The sequence below is a fragment of the Rhamphochromis longiceps genome, linkage group LG7 (genome assembly GCF_057381845.1).
Source record: "Rhamphochromis longiceps isolate RC_006_pf linkage group LG7, R_longiceps_female_GT1.1, whole genome shotgun sequence".
NCBI lineage: Eukaryota > Metazoa > Chordata > Actinopteri > Cichliformes > Cichlidae > Rhamphochromis > Rhamphochromis longiceps.
Genome location: NC_140563.1, coordinates 63755899 through 63772879, shown reverse-complemented (window position 1 = coordinate 63772879; position 16981 = coordinate 63755899). Strand labels below are relative to the sequence as shown.

Here is a 16981-nt window from a genome sequence, read left to right as displayed (position 1 = left end):
TGCAGGCAGTGGTGTACATCTGCCCTGATGTCAATCACATGCGTTGTCTCCTACTGTCGCCGTTCCTGCTGTCGGGACTGGGTCACCACATCACGCTGACCGGTCTCCAGACGAGGCATCGCACCCCCCACGATCACGCAGCGGCTCTCTCTTTTCCACCTGGCCTTCATGCGTTCCTCTTCCAATCTAGGGCCTGTCTCCTTCCAGTGCTCAGCTTGCTTCCTTTTAATACGACCTTTAAAAAGCTGAAAGGACACCTATGGACACACCCATGCCTCAACATGTGATCTCTATCAGCTAATTTGTCCCATTGCCAGCCAATCCACAGTGGATTAAAACAATGTAAAATAACACACTGAAACAATGTGATACAAACAGAATAAAATCATGCAAATAAAAACTACACTCACAAATAAACACTAAAATCAGAAAAACCCCCAATATAAACGATGAATACAAATTTCTACTGTGTGAAACAGTTTCACTCTTTGAATATTTTTCATTTCTTACAATCAGAATTCTCCAATAGATTTTTAGAAGAAAATTATTTTCTTTCATGCATCACCAACTGAACCTTTTATGTTAACGTCTCAATCTCCAGCCTAACCTCATTGAATTTTGCTTAGCAAAGTACTTTTCAACTCTAATAATTAGTAAGATTATATTTCTTATCATCTGTTGGTCGTCTGACCTGATAAACTTCAATGAGCATTATAACACAGGAATGATTGTCTCTAAAAATGGGCTCTTGCACGCTTGCAGACATTTTTCCATCACAACTTATGGATGATGAATGATTTGATTAAAGCTGTGAAACATTACTGATAAACTTCATGTGATGTTACATTAAAGCCAATTTTCTATTAAAATCAGGGTCTTTTCTAGCTGACCTCTGACCTTTGAGCAGTAGTGTGTACTGTATGCTTGTATGTAACTGTATCTGACCTGGATTTTATCACCAGTTTCAAATAAGAATCTTCTTTAAAGTCTGTCTTTCAATACAAAATAAGTTAAACTTTATCAAGGCTGATGGTAAATTGTCCCTAACAAGTCCACTTTATTGCGTGCTCATTGACTTTCTCCTATCAGAACTGTTTAACAAGTCCACTTTATACATGCTTATTAATCTATCACGCTTATCAGTGGCTCATGGTTGCTTAAAGCCTATGTCTGAACTTGACCACAGAGCCAGAGCATCGTTCAATCTTGGCAACAGCTCCCGGATGACAAACTCCACTTTCTCTGCATCAAGACAGCTCATAACTTTTTAACAGTGTCTCTCTGTCCTCATACTTCTATACATTCTTAACAGTCTGTCCCTGTCCTGGTACTCCTACATCATCTGCTATAATCAAAAACCATGGACTCTCACTGCAATGTACGCTACAGCTAAAAAGTTTAAAGCAACAAAACAACCTGAAGAGTCAGTCGCAGCCGAAAGATTCGGATCTTTTTAGTGAGTCGAGCCGAAAGTGCCGGTTCTCTAAAAAGATCCGGAAATCCCATCACTAGTTTCTTGAGTAATGAAAGTAGTAGCAGTTTAACCAATAGCTGCTCCCTGAACCTTACTTTCGTTTTCGTGTCAAAGTGAAAGTGAACTAAAAGGCACATACGCTGAGTGTGTCTGGTTTGGTGACGACTGTTTTTAAACCCATAAAGCCAACAGTTAACATTGCAGTTAAAATACATTAAATGTGAACACCTTCGGAGAAGTCTGCGTTGAAAGGTGAGTGTTCCGTGTGTAATGACAGGACTTCAGCCTTTAACCCTCGCATATTCGTCTTGTAGCCTATATAATTTGAACGTTGCTAGTTTTGCTTTTAAACACTGTTTTTTACAGACTGCAACCAATATCCTCACAGTCTTGACTTTAAATGACAATACTTACCGTAAAACCACATACACAGGTTCTTAAGCTGCTTCCTAATGTCCCCCTCCAGGCAGCCCTGGGGTTTTCTTAGTGTTAAATTGTTTCATTCTGAACTTCTTTCTGCTAAATTGTGAGTGTGAATTATGATTTATGAGGATACGTAGTTTAAAAAGTGAACATGAGATCATTAGTTCGGAGCCAATCGCGTGAGATCAAGAGCGTTTCCGTTTCTATTATCCACACTTTTCCAGCGTTGTAGCAATTTGGAAACAAACTAGCCCAACTACCTTCTCATGGAAAGAGTAATCGCTGTATTTGGCCTCCCTAAGCACACAGAGTTAGTCTGCACAATAGCACAAGGCATGTTGCAACAGCATGCATTATTTTGAACAGTGCCGCAGAAAGAGGGGTACTACTGCCTGCACCTTTTGTTAAATAGATCTGGTCAAGTGTGCAGAGGACAAGGACGGACGATCAAGCAACCTGATACTTTAAAACAATCTCCAAAAGCTGATTCTGTTCATCTGGACAAAACGCTACGTAGAGATGAACAGAATCAGCTTTTGGAGATTTACTTTCCTGGATGATTGAGAATGCATCAAGACACTTTAAAACAATGATATTTACTTGGAATAAAATTCATTCGAATTTATATGTATATATATATAAATCCTTATTAGAAATTCAACCTGTCCTTCAGTAAGCAATGTGCAGTTTGCAGGGGTTCCCAGCCACAGAACCCAAGTGATTACTCAAAGAGAAAATTTTTAATGATTAGAGCATTACAATATTTTGCTTCTGAGGACCAAGGCTTTCTTGTATTTTTTATTTTTTTTTAAATTGGTCTTGAGCAACAGATCTCCAGGCTTTGACAGTCTTTCAAAGTTTTTCTATGAATATTGGCATTTTCACTACAGGCCTTGTAGAATATTAACACTTAGATAAACCTATGTCTGGCTATATGTAATTTCATTGTAGTATTGTTACTTAGACTGAAGAACATGGGATTATTGGTTTCACCAATATATAATCTCTACCATTTTGAAGATTATTGCTTTGCAGTCTAGAGTGCAATCTTCCCGCATAGTCTGTCCATGCTTTTTTCTATGCTGACTGTCGGACAGCTGTCATGTGATCTTTAGCCTAAGTCCTTACCTAACAAAACATTCAAACAATTCTATGATCATATTACGATTTTAAATACACTGATACTGTACACAAACCTTAACACCAAGGACTCCTACTGGCCACACGGGCCAGCCAATGGATGGATGGAGGGTTTAGTGTTTCATTGAACCTAAAGACTAATCTGCACACAAATTTCTAGTAATTTTTTTTTCTTCTGTCTTTCTTTTTTACTGTGTTTCTTTCTTTAAATCGGGACATGATAGTGTGTCTAATCGTGTCTTGTAGACTGTAGGGTTTGTGATTTTACCAACTAGGTGTTGGACAAGTATTTGGTTGCCTGTTTCTTCAAAGTACTTATCCGGGATCTTTTTTTTCTTCAGTCCTGGAGTTAAAACAAAAGTTCTTCTTGATATCCTGATGTCATGTCTTGTCTTTAAATATCCCAGACATGAAGAGCCACAAACACAATGACAGCTCTCAGATGAAAGAAGCCCTCCAGCATGATACACAGCAAAATCCTCAAAAGGAGAAAGAAAAGCATGAAAAAGAACAGCACAGCAATGATAGCACAAATCAAGACAGCTTCTTGCCATCCTCTTCAAGAATTTGCAGTGCAGAGAATGTAAAAGACGGACAAGCAGAGTGTCCTGAGTTCCTTCAACAGAAGGAACGGACTTCATCTTGCTGTCAGCTGAAGGATATGAGGCGACTTCAACATGGAGACATGAAGCTGGGTCCCCTAAGATTCGACAAGAGACACACAGTCCTCATAGATGTAAGACCAACTCATTTAGTTATTTATTAATTCCTATTAGTATTGATGTAGTTTTACAGTGCCAGAGCTGATAGGTGGGCAGGTACAAATTTGCAAAGACAAAGGCAAAGTGATACTGGAAAACTTTAACTCAGGAGGTAGAGAAGGTTATCTACAAATTGGAAGGTTGGTAGTTTGATCCCTGGCTCCTCCAGTCTGCATATCACAACAATAACCCCAAGTTGCTCTCTAATGCAGGTAAAGAATAAATATACATGAATGCCAGATAGAAAAAAGTGTTTGTGTGAGTGATGTATGTTGTATAAAGCGCTTTGAATTCTTTATAAGAACTAGTCCATTTACCATAAAGAGAACAAAGGATGCAAAGACAAAAACATAGAAATAAAGGAAAAATCACAATTGGTCACCAACTACTGCCTGCGTAACAAAACGTTAAAAAAACTGATACACAAAAATCAAATCTTGCTATGTTGTTTGTATGAGACCATGAGTGTCTCTGCATGTGTGTTAGTCATGAAACATAATTGATGAGAAACTGCAACAATGTCCTCTGGAAGTCAGAGGCAGACAGAGAAAGGCCCAGGAGACCCACTGTCCACAGCCCCTCAAGAGCAGTGAAGACCTGAGGCCAGATGTCATGATGATAACTGCATGCCCATCCCTGCATAAGGAAGAGGGAGGCTCCAGACAGAGTCCCCATGGTCAAAGAACCATGGAGAACCATTGGATGATTTATTGGAAAAGAGGTATTGGTTGTGTTCTTGAAATTATACTTTTTATCTTTCAGGTGGATACTTTCAACTCTCAACGGATATTTGTATCTCAGAAAGGGAGAGATCTATGGCACAGCGACTTTGTGAAGATGCCTTGTTCACAGGCAAGTATGGCTTCCTCATTGCAAAAGGATTCACTTATTATTCAGGAGAAATAATTAAGTAACCATGTAAGGTTCAGTGGCTGTCACAACCCAGAACTCAAAGTGACCAAAAGAAATAAAAACCTCAGAAAATTAAACTGCCATTAATAGCAATATTAAGTCAATTTAAGACACAAGCCTATGATTCAAGACCATGAGCAGATGTGTTTTACAAGAAGAGTTTTGGAGCAACTAAGGGCTGTTCAGGGAGTTTTTGTGACATGATACTAATGAATTACAGCAGTCGAGGCCAGAAGTAATATATGTATGACGTTTTTCAGCATCACTGAAAAATGTAATACCAACAGCATGCTCTAATCGCTGTAATAAAATATTACTGTCAGCAGTATCGAATGCAGCACTGAGGTCTAGCAGGACAGGCACAGAGATAAGTTCACTGTCAGAGGTTTTTCAAACCTGCGAGACATGTTATACAGGTTTTTAGGCATTCAAGAGCCACTGGAGGCTAAGAATTGCTTTGTGTAGGTTGCAAGAGATGTATTATCTAGGTAGCTGGAGAAAAGCAGACTGCAAGAAGTTGGTGTTGATGTACAGTGACGTGCATGTTGTTCACACAGTAGTAATTCAAACTAATGAGCAAGCCACAGGGTACTGAAATATATGTATTAAAATAACTGTCACTAGTCGCTAGTATCCATGATCTCATTCTTTCAGTCACTACTCACAGTTTATGCCCACAAGTGAGGAGAGGGACCTAGATCGACTGGTAAATCAACAGTTTCATTTTTAGAGACAGCTGTGTCCTCAGCAAGGTGGACAGCAGTACAACATGTATATCTCTGCGTCCTGTTAATTTAAACATATTCCATTATCTCTTATCTCATCTTAAATATCTTTCAAATGGTTCATTAAAAATGAGTTCTGTCATTCTGTCATCGGGCGATCGTGGCTCAAGAGTTGGGAGTTTGCCTTGTAATCGGAACGTTGCCAGTTCAAGCCCCTGCTTGGACAGTCTTGGTTGTTGTGTCCTTGGGCAAGACAGTTCACCTGTTGCCTACTGGTGGTGGTCAGAGGGCCCGGTGGCGCCAGTGTTCGGCAGCCTCGCCTCTGTCAGTGCTCCCCAGGGTGCCTGTGGCTGCAGTGTAGCTTGCCATCACCTAGGGTTGTGCGATATGACCAAAATCTCATATCCCGATATAAGAATTCTATCGTCCGATAACGATATAAATCACAAAAATGTAACATTTTCTGTGAATCTCGGGCAGCTCGTCTTGCGGGAAGTGTTTCCAGCTGTGCGTCATGTAGCTGGAGTCGAGTGTTTTAACCGATGCATGAAACGATACATTTTTAGACATAAGTTGTAACAGCCGCCGTTTTCTTTGTGTTATTTATTACACGGCGTGCTGCGGGAAAAGCCTGTTCTAACGTTTGAGTCTAAGGTTTATTTTTTAGCACCTGGCAGCTCTTTTTTAATTCTCATCTGTAAATAATCTGCTCTTTCACGTCATTCAGTTTATTTTGAAAAGTCTCAACAGGATTTTGAGCTTTATTGTGAAAGGTTTATGTGGAAAATAAACGAGCGGACACGCGATGGTGTTACCGTTGTTGTTGCTAACCACAAAGCATAAAAACAGGCGCTTGTCCGTCCATAGTGTGGTTATATAAAATATAAGAGAAAGAGAGAACTTTAATGTAGCCACTACAGTGACCATCAAAACAATGAAAAATATTGCCGTAAACAGTTTATTTTGCGACACCACAAAACAAATGATAGTGTAAAATGAAACGATAGATGTTTTTATATCGTCATCCGATATATATCGTTATATCGAACAGCCCTACCATCACCAGTGTGTGAATGGGTGGATGACTGGATGTGTAAAGCGCTTTGGGGTCCTTAGGGACTAGTAAAGCGCTTTACAAATACAGACCATTTACCATTGCTGGATGTCATCACTCACAGTATAAGTTCTTGGCACTATCCCATGGATCCTGGAAAGTCTGGATTTTTAATTTTTTATTGCAGTGAATTTCTCATCTGGGGCTGACAGATCATGTGGTCCTTGTCCTCTGCTTGTTTCCTTACTTTTTTTTTTAAATAATCTTTTATAATCTTTTCATATCCCTTTGATTCCAGTTTTTTTTTCTATTTACTTCATTCACAGTGCTCCACCTAATTCACTAACTGTCCCCTTCTATCCTCCACTGCATTCTGCATTCATCAGCTTCTCAAAGTACTTGTTCCCATCTTCTCAATATGCTCTCTTCACTTGTGTTTTTTGCCCCATCTCCCTTCCCTTAACCCCACACGGTTGCGGCAGAAGGCTGCCCTCCCTGACCCTGGTTCTGCCAGATGTTTCTTCCTGTTAAAAGGGAATTTTTACTTTCCCAAGTGCTTGCTCACAGGGGTCATATCTTTGTTGGGTTTCTCTTTGCAATTGTAAAGTCTTTATCTTACAACATAAAGCAGAATGAGGCAACTATTGTGATGATTTAATAATAATGTATACTTCATTGATCCCCGTGGGGAAATTCCTCTCTGCATTTAACCTATTCACTCAGTGAAGCAGTGGGCAGCCACTGGGTGCCCGGGGACGGCACCTTGCTTAGGGGTACCTCAGGGTGGCCGTTCAGTGGATTCAAACCCCCGACCTGCCAATCATGGGGCCACCACTCTACCTACTGAGCTATCCCTGCCCCAAATTGCACCCCATTTGGCGCTATATAAATGAAATTGAATTGTATTTTGAAAGATAGCACTAAAAACTGAGGCATCTTAACCTCAGTGAGCAATCAGAAAACCACAAAACTTAAAACCATAACCAAAAATTGGACTAAGTCAATAACTCATACTTAAATGTTAAGTACCATTAGTTGAAAACACAAAAAGCTGGGAGCCCAGGACTATGACTCACAGTCTCCAGTTGTGTGCTAGTTTTACAAATTTGCCCCCACTGACAGAGACTAACATGAAGCACATTTTAAATGTGTTTTAATTGTATTTCATTTAGGCTTATATAAAAGTAATACAGATTTTATATGTTGTCTCAAATGGAACAGAGCACATAAATGTAATTGTCATTTCAGGTAGCACATCAGAAGTCAAGGTGGGATGTGATATCCAAAAAGCTGAAATCTCTGGCCAGTAAGAAAACAGCCAGTGTCAAAGATGTAGAGGTATGTTGGCAAGAGTGGACATTGAATCATTGTTCATTTTTACACTGATAATGTGAAATTTGTTCCCAAGGACACATGAAAAGTTAAACGGGTGCTATTCTTTGACCATGCTTAATGTGAATTTCTATGACTGTTATATAAGCATATTAGGTGGTCTTAAAACTTCTCTCATCAGGAAGCTATCATCAAGTATAACCCCAAATATAAAGATCAGTGGTCATTTGATGCCCTCCACACATTGGATAAGGTGAATGCCCACATTTGGTAATTGAATTATTAGTTTTGTGACTTGACTATTTAAATGAGCGATAATAAGCAATGAACATATTTTCTTTTCAGATTACCCCAGATACAGAAAACTACTACAAGACACTGTTTCCAAAGATTGCTGCATTGGCCTTGAAGCTCCCTAGCTTTGTGAATAAGGTATCATTTCCAGTTATCTTCTACAAGTAATATTGTGTTGACTATTGAAATAAATGATCTTCTTGGAAAATCTAAGAAATACAAAACCCTCCAAAAAACTTATAACTTAAAATCAAAAGAATACCATTTTCATATAAGCAATGAATTGCCAAAAATTGTAAAATTGAAACTTGAACAGTTTAAAATGTTCCAAGTCTCTTTGAAGTATCCCCAAATACTGAGTCACTATCTTGAAATGTCACTAAAAGGAAAGTTCTTTAAATTAAACAGAAATCGAATATATTTCTTAGGGCGCAAAAGGTGCAGGACCCTAGTTTCTTCTCAGACTACATGAATGACAATATGCTGAAAAGGAATGAAGAAATAAGCACCTGGTGTTGGTGGAAGCGGTTAAAAAGCATCTATCTATAAACATCTCTTGTTTTGTGCCTCCTGCACTTACATCTAGTCTTCAAGTTATCATCATTATTCATTGATTTTATTGACAAAAATCTTTTTGGTGTGCTGTCATTTAAACAATACAACATTAATGCTTTGCTGCATTCCTGCAAATGTACAAATTATTGGATTAAAATAAAAATGCTCCTCCTTGTTCACCTGAATTCAGTCCCTCTTTTGGAGAAAAATTCAAAGAATACATAAAATTTTAAAATGTGCAAAATCTTAACACAAAGTCATTAGGACATTACTTTCGCCTTTACATTTAAGTTCATTCATTTGAAGATCAGTAAGGTGCTCATTCAGCACATCTCCGAGAAGCAAACTAAAGTCAACTGTGATTGTCATGTGTGTGATTAGAACATGCAGGCGTGTGGTCAGTGTTTGATTTGCTTTTGGTTTGTATTCCACTGGCCCCTCAGAAATTTACAGTATCATTCAATCATATTCATCTGTTGTAGGAAGCCAAAATTGCGACTGATATTAAAATATATCTAATCGTGCGGCACTGATACATAACCTATTAAGAATGCCTTGGTGACTTTAATTAGATTGTGATCAGGATGCTTATTTAGACCTAAAGCCGACACATTTATGTTTTCAGTATCTGAAAGGTACTTATTTTTTCAACTCCAAAAATAGATATAAAAGTAGGCTGTAGTCCACTGGTTTGCGAAGTCTCTGGGTGTAAAGTCTCTTAATATAGGGACTGTGAGACAACACAGAGACTACAGACACATTTGTGCGCAGTTCTGCAAAATAACAGTTCAATTCAGTTTTATTTACATAGTGCCAAATCACAATAGCAGCCACCTCAAGGCAAAAAGGTTCCAGTAAAAATAGGAACCTTTTCATCCTATACTGTAAGTAGGTAGACTGCTGATTGTCTAAAATAACAGGGAAGAACAGCAAAGCTTACTGTGAAAAGGTTTAAAAAAGTTTACTTTTAACGCCTTTTTGTTGTATGCATGATGATCAAAATGAACATAAATATGAACAAAAGTAGACAGCATTCCTGGTTGGTGCTAGTTGTTAACGTTATAATGTTACACTAAGCTGTTATGTATATGTGGGTCTGCAGAGCACTTCATATAATTAACTCAGTACCATGACACCTTTGGACAAATTAATGCCAATTAACTTGAAACAATTATTAATTATTAGGGACATTTGTATTCTAAAACGAATAGTTTTCGATGAGAAAACTAAAATTAAGTTCTCCTGAAAATAAATAATCTGACTGACAAAATGCGTTTCCATGTTCTCAGGCTATCCCGCTTCTACGAAAGGGACAGAGTGCAGCCATCACAATGTCTCAGGTTCAGATATCCTGCCTACTTGCCAATGCTTTTTTTTGCACCTTCCCTCACCGTAACACCTCCAGTCCCAACGCAGAGTACTCTGGTTACCCCAGCATCAACTTCAACAGGTTGAAAAAAAATCCCTTCACTGTAGTCTCTCATTTTGTGTGCCTAATGTATGTTAATTGTTAATAATCATTCTCCACACAGTCTATTTGGAAACTGGTCAAGGAGGAAGATAGAAAAGTTGAGGGCCATCATGCATTATTTTAAAGAAGTTACAGATGAAAGTAAGTTGAATCCTCCCATTCTGCCCGTTTGTGAGACATCTCAGTAAGAGTCCATTGGTGTTTATCAATGTCATTGCAGGTACCCGACCTAAAGGACTGGTGACATTTGAGAGGGAGTGCCTCAGCTACACGGACATGCCCACATGGGAAAGGTAATAACTGATAGATTGATAGATCTGCTGTGGTAAAGCAGCAGCTGTGTTACCACCTTGATTTACTACCTTGAGTTTCTCTAAATCATGTTGTTGTTCATGTGATAGCTGTAAGGCGAATCTGTCTAAACTTCATATCACCTCAGAAGGTCAGATTGAGCTTGAAGGTAAAGGCATGCTTCAGGTAAGAACTGTCCCACATGAATAATGATTTACAGTTTCATATTTTTTGTTTGGGATTTGGTTATTTGTGTGTCTATGTATGTCTATGTGCAGGTAGACTTCGCTAACAGCTTGATAGGTGGAGGTGTGCTGGGCTCTGGTCTGTTGCAGGAGGAGATCCTGTTCGTTATAAATCCAGAACTGATTGTAGCTCGCCTCTTCACAGAGAAACTTGAAGACAATGAGTGTCTGATCATTACAGGTTTGTTCATAAATGGATTAATCATCTCACAAAAATTAGGCTGATTTCATACAAAAATTGCCTGAATGATTAAAATGATTAATTAAGTTAATTTTTGAAGCCAAACTATCAAATAACAACTGGTTCCATCTTTTCTACTATAAAGATTTCTTTTTTAAATTCATAGCTATTTTAATAAGTGAATGACACACTCATATGTCAGAAAACATAAATGGTTATTTTAAAAAAATCAACTATAACATGAATTTAAGACAAAAAATAGTAAGGATGGATAAAGAAAATAAAATTAACAATTATATGTTATATTTCAATTTTGAAATTAAAATAATCATCAAAAAACAACAAAAAGAATCTAATTCAGTTAGGACCATGTTACCAAATAAATCATAGCATTGCAGCATAGCTCTGTGTTGGGAGGCAAAATGACAGATTAATCAACAATCAAAATACTGTGCAAGAGTCTCGAGCCATCCCTCATTTCTTTCTATCTTGTTCCAATTAGTCTTAGTAACAGCATTTCTCCAGGATTCGTGAGCGTGTTTGAAAGTTTTTCTTTGGATATTAGATACCTTTTCTCTCATTCAGAGATGGAGAAAGTTGAGAAAGACAGGATAGGAGAGGAGGAAGAGAGGTCATATTTAAATTAAAGTTCTGCTCAGTGGTATTTGATAAACTAGAAATTTAAAGCTTACCTGTAAGTCCTCATGTTTTTAAATGAGATATTGGTTAGATACATGGAAAGGACTGATTCCTATAGCACTTTTCTACTCCTCGAGCACTCAAAGTACTTTATACAACATGCTACATTCACTCGTTCACACCAGCACACATTCATACTCTGATGGATGCTTTGGAGCATTGGGGTTAGTATCTTACCCAAGGATATTTGGCATGCAGACTGGGGGAGCCAGGGATTGAACCACAAACTTTCCAATCAGCAGATGACCTGCTCTACTTCTTCAGCTACAATCATGAGACTTCAAAGGTATAAGCATCACAGCTTGTTGTGTCAAAGTAACTGAGGATAAAACACAGAAAAACATGAAGGAAATTTTCCTGGCCTGGCTTTTTATAACTTAAAAAATATTCTGTAGAAGATCAAAAATGTTTTCTTGTCGGAGGTCAATTTAAAAAAAACAAAACAAAACCCAACAACAACAAAAACCAGCAGCACTGTACACAGCGGTAGACTGGTGCGTAATAAGCAAGTGAATAATGAAGCTGTGGTGGAAGTGAAGTGTAGTTTTGATTTTCTTCTGCTGTTTCAGTCAATTTTGGTCTAAGTGACGAAACCTGCAGCTTCAGAATCTGTGAGATGCTGGTGTTGTGTCCAAAAAGTGACTGTCTGCCAATAACTTTTTTTCGGTATTTGCCAAAAACTGATTTAAAACGCTATAAATAACTTGCTGGTGTATAATATGTGAAACATATGTCAAATGTATGCCTCATAAATGATATCAAATCATCTTGAGCCACAAACAACATTCCTGTGACAAGGTAGAAGCCGCAATCAGTTTTTGGCAGTGACTTTTATATATGTTTTACTTATCCAGTTAAAAAAAATCTCGTTGACATTAAAATGTTTTTTTAAGAGTAATCTGGCCAAGAGGACAGTGGAAATTGCAACAAATATAACGATAGTTCTGTAAACATATTTTAAGTGGACAAAAAGGACCGGATTGGTTATAATGTAAGTATAATAACACAGAGTTATAAAGATAGTTGAAAACAAGTAATTTTTCAATTTTAAATATAACAACTTGTAAACCCTGTTCACTGAAGTCTGTTTACCAACATACGTAAAGATATTACACATAAAAAACACACAGAAACATTGGAAGTGCCTCCACTCGAATACAAAGATAATGCTAAGATAAATAGCTCTAGGAAATTAAAAATGGGGAAAATGAATATAGTACAGAAATTCATGATAAATCTATTTACTAAAAATGAATGTGCATCAATATTTGTATTAATGTACAACTTTTGTTGTCTGTTTCTCAGGCTCACAGCAGTTCAGCTACTATTCAGGTTTTGGAGACTCCTTTGAGTGGGCAGGTCCTTATGAAGATCAGTCTGAAAGGTCTGAGGGGGTCATTCATTATTTGCCTTTAGAACTTTTGTTTTTTTTTTAGAACTTTTTATTGAGTTTTCTGATGCATTTTGATCCAATTTTTAGGGATGAATGGGCTCGGCGTAAGACAAAGATCCTGGCCATTGATGCTATGAACTTCAGACACAGCGTGGATCAGTACAGAATGAGACATATTACCCGAGAACTGAACAAGGTGAAGTTTATTATGTGTTATTTATTGTTCCTTTGGTTGTTCTTTGTTGGCAGAAAATAAAGAAGCACGAAGGAAAAGTCTCATCTTGAGTTGTGTATTCCATTTACACACACGTGGAAGCATATACTACACTGTTTACTACCCAATGTAGGATTGGATAATCTCAAACCATTTCTGCTGGGTTACGACTGGCAGATAGTGATGCCCAGATCCTATTTTGCAGAACTCCATCACTGACACAAGAGATCCATCACCATTACATTCTCTTGGTGGATGGACACAAAAGTCTCACGTTTGGACACACCAAACCAAAGTCCAGGGTTAAATAAATAGCTAAATGTCTAAATTTTTGTCTTGGTCCGAGCAGTTCTCTTCTTATAGGCGTCCCTGATTTGTGGTAGTTCCACTATGAAAGTCTGATTCAGGCAATCTCCTACAAATTGCTAATGTGGTTTTATACTCTAATTTGCTGGGTGGTAGTTTCTAGGGGGGGGGGGGGGGGGGGGGGGTAATTTTAATGAACTAATTCTCTGAAGTAAATAATTTTCAACTTCATCTTCAACCTTTCAACTAGCTGAAAGCTATTTCAACTGATTTGGCAGATCTTTTTTTTTTACACCAGATGCCCTTCCTCCTAGGTATTGAAGCACGTGTCTTGCTTTAAGTGTCTTTTATGAGCGCTTTGTGAATAGTGTTGTGTAGGTGACGAGAATGTCAAACAGCATCAAGAGTTTAAAGCTAGAAATAAAAACTTCGATGTTAAATGTTACCAGTGCCTATGTCCCACAGGTTGGATATTAGTTAGAAGAGCATGTGAGCAGAATTCAACTTGTGAGGAAATTTCACAACAAAGCAGAGTTGCTGCAGTGTGCATGGTGGCAAGATTGTGTGCTTAGTCCAAATCAGCTCCCCAGGCCAGGGCCGTAACAGCAATTGGGAAAAACTATGTGAATAAGTGAATAACTGTGCCTTAACAAAACTTTTGTGTTACACACAACTTTTTGTGTGTAACCATGCTGTATTGTAAAGAGGAAATGAGACATGAATGCAATTCTACAAAGAACTGAAAACCTAATCTCATGATTATAAAACAAAACAACAAAAAAACAAATTAAAAAAATAAATAAATGAGTGGGTTTGTCCAAACCCTCTGACTGGGCATGTATACATACAAATTTAATTATTTAATATTTGCATACTTGTATTTTACTTTTCATCTGTGACATATTTATATTGCTTGTTTAAAAGTTATAGTAAAGCTTATAATGCTACTTAAAAGTAAACCCATGCTTATAATGTATGACTGCAATCTAAAATGAATTAATCTCATGTATCTTTGAAGGCTTACTGTGGATTTAAAGGGTACGATGGGCATGAAAACCCAGATATCGCTACGGGAAAATGGGGCTGTGGCGCCTTTAATGGAGACCCACAACTCAAAGGTGAACTTCTTTATATTCATTAGTGCAAAGGTCTCTGAATTTAGTGTAAGGACTAAAGTGATATGCTTGATCATATATGCAGGATTACACTTTGATTTGGAGTTTCTGACATCAAAGAAAGCCAGCTGATTAAATGTATAAATGTGACCTATTTCTACAAACCAAACAAATGGTTAAGAACAAACTGAGTGCAACATTTGTTGTGGAAATTAATGGTGTATTAAATTTAAAAAAAAAAAAGTCAGCTGCTGGAGAGTTTTATTCTTACAAGAAAGAATTTAGTCCATACAGCAGTGTAATGAGGAATTCACAGAACCAGAGGAAATCTATTTATACAGGGTCTCACCACATCTTTATTACCCTGTTGTCAGACAGAAATACACTTACCATACACAGATTAACACAGATTAAGAGGATATATTTAGCAAACAGAGTAATCATGTCTTATTGGTCGAGACAGAAAACAGGACAATTCAGTTCACTTCAGTTTAATTTATATAGCACTGAATCACAACAGTTGAAGGGTTAGGATCTAGGAAAGTCTGTCACAGTGCAACATGAAATAAATGTATGTAAGTTCTTATCTGTTCATGTGCAGCTCTGATCCAGCTGATGGCAGCAGCAAAGGCTAAGAGGGGTTTGGCTTTCTTCACCTTTGGGGATGAAAATCTGAAGCAACGCCTACAGCGCATATATGAGTTGATGTTCACAGAAGGGATTACAGTAGGTGAGTGTTCCCAAGACATGCAGTTTTCTTTTCTCCAGTTTCTAACATCGCATTACTTTAAAGCTTGTATATTTTCCTTTAAAGCTTGTATATTTTCCAGCTAATTTACTGAACACCTAATAATTTCTTTAAAGGGTTAGCTGGTGTCTGACTGAAAGCGGTATTTCTAAAAACCTGCAGACACTGGCCTTTAATATAAGGGAAATGGAGACCTTTACTTACTTCTTGAATGCCTTTAACAGCCTGGACAGTGATTTTTATTTGAAGGATGCAATTTTTTTTCGTAAAGTTCAAAGGATGATCACACTTGTGTCTGAATGCCTTGCCTTAATGCCTTCACTTTCCGCATTGACAGTAAGCACATAGCATTTTGTTAGTGTCATGTGAAGTGATTAGGACCCATACAGTTTTCGATTGTTGGTCACAGCAGCTTTCTAGCTACTTCCCACACCACACACCGCTCCTTCCTGACTCCAAACACTAAAAGGGGTCACCTGTGCCCTCCGACCTCCCGGCACCACCCTGTGAGTTTACCGTAAACCCCCCCCCCCCCCACCCCCCATTGCAGCAGAGCCAGAGGCCACACGCCTGCCACATGTTGGCTTTACTGACCTGTTACATTTGGTTGCTAGGTAAAGAAAACCAGCTTCTTCTAATAATGCCCATGTCCCTAGAGCCCTCTGTTCTACCTCTCCCAGAACCACACCCCTATAATCAGAATGAAACTATGTTGTGTTCTTTAATTATTTAGAGCTGAATGCCAATTTTTTAAGATATAACTTTTCAGAATTTGGCTGTAAAAAGTGGTGTTTCTTTAATTTTTCTAATATACCTTTTTATTCCTTTTTGACAGGGACACTGTACAAACTTCTGCGTGACTTTAGCTCTGCCAAACACTGTGATTCACATGTGGATCTGTTTGACTTCATCGAAAAAAACAGAAACTCCAAGAGTCATCTGTAAAGGAGTCTGTGTCCACATTTGCACTAAAATCTTGGAGGGTAGTTTTTATAACAGAAGAAAATACTGAGCTACTTAATCATTTTGAGAAGACAACTATTTTGAAGTGCTTTGTTTACATGATAATTAACTATACAGTAGCAGCCAGGAACAAAATAAACATCCAAATAGCATAATTTTGGTGTGTGCTTTGAGAGTTAGCACAGTGGTCTAATCTGCTTTATGCTAAAATTTACATTTGAGGTCATTGCCATACACCAGGAGTTGTGGTCAGAAAACATTCTGAAGACATAATTCTTGAAATTTCTTGTAATTCTGCAATCTCATTAAATTACTTATATGACAATTTATTGCCAGTTTGTGTGGAATTTTATTTAATACTAGACTGAAAGAAACTTTCAGTATTTGAGATGCTGCATACATTTGTTAACAAATACACAAAATACACATGGATAGTTACCTTAATAAAACACTATTTGCACGATAAGACTGGGATATATTTTTCAGAGTACTCCATTCCATGTCCACTACATTCTTTTGCCTCTGTTTGTCCATGTGGTGTATGTGATAGGACTGTGTTGATCCTGCAACATCATATTAATGTTGCTGCAGGACTACAATTGCACCTGAGCCATCTTGTATGCCATGTATGCTGGTTGTGGTGGGTGAAGATGACGGTGATCAAGAGGCAGCTCCTTGCATTCTA

At 37.9% G+C, this 16981-nt stretch overlaps 1 protein-coding gene across 1 annotated transcript; it reads left to right on the top strand.

The window, feature by feature from the left end:
- The first annotated feature begins 1433 nt into the window (after nucleotides 1-1433).
- On the top strand, nucleotides 1434-16677 carry pargl (poly (ADP-ribose) glycohydrolase, like). The gene is made up of 16 exons (XM_085411395.1): nucleotides 1434-1726; nucleotides 3445-3773; nucleotides 4561-4650; nucleotides 7738-7827; nucleotides 8003-8074; nucleotides 8167-8253; nucleotides 9960-10120; nucleotides 10203-10282; nucleotides 10362-10434; nucleotides 10543-10618; nucleotides 10711-10858; nucleotides 12863-12941; nucleotides 13038-13146; nucleotides 14489-14588; nucleotides 15187-15315; nucleotides 16169-16677. The coding sequence occupies exons 2-16, from the start codon at nucleotides 3447-3449 to the stop codon at nucleotides 16276-16278; spliced, it is 1731 nt and encodes a 576-aa protein (XP_085267521.1). The 5' UTR covers nucleotides 1434-1726; nucleotides 3445-3446; the 3' UTR covers nucleotides 16279-16677.
- Nucleotides 16678-16981: the final 304 nt, after the last annotated feature.

Coding starts and splice junctions, on each gene's coding strand:
- pargl (XM_085411395.1), top strand. CDS start 3,447: ATGAAGAGCCACAAACACAATGACAGCTCTCAGATGAAAGAAGCCCTC. Junction 7,828..8,002: donor CCAGTGTCAAAGATGTAGAG/GTATGTTGGCAA, acceptor TTCTCTCATCAG/GAAGCTATCATCAAGTATAA. Junction 13,147..14,488: donor TTACCCGAGAACTGAACAAG/GTGAAGTTTATT, acceptor GTATCTTTGAAG/GCTTACTGTGGATTTAAAGG.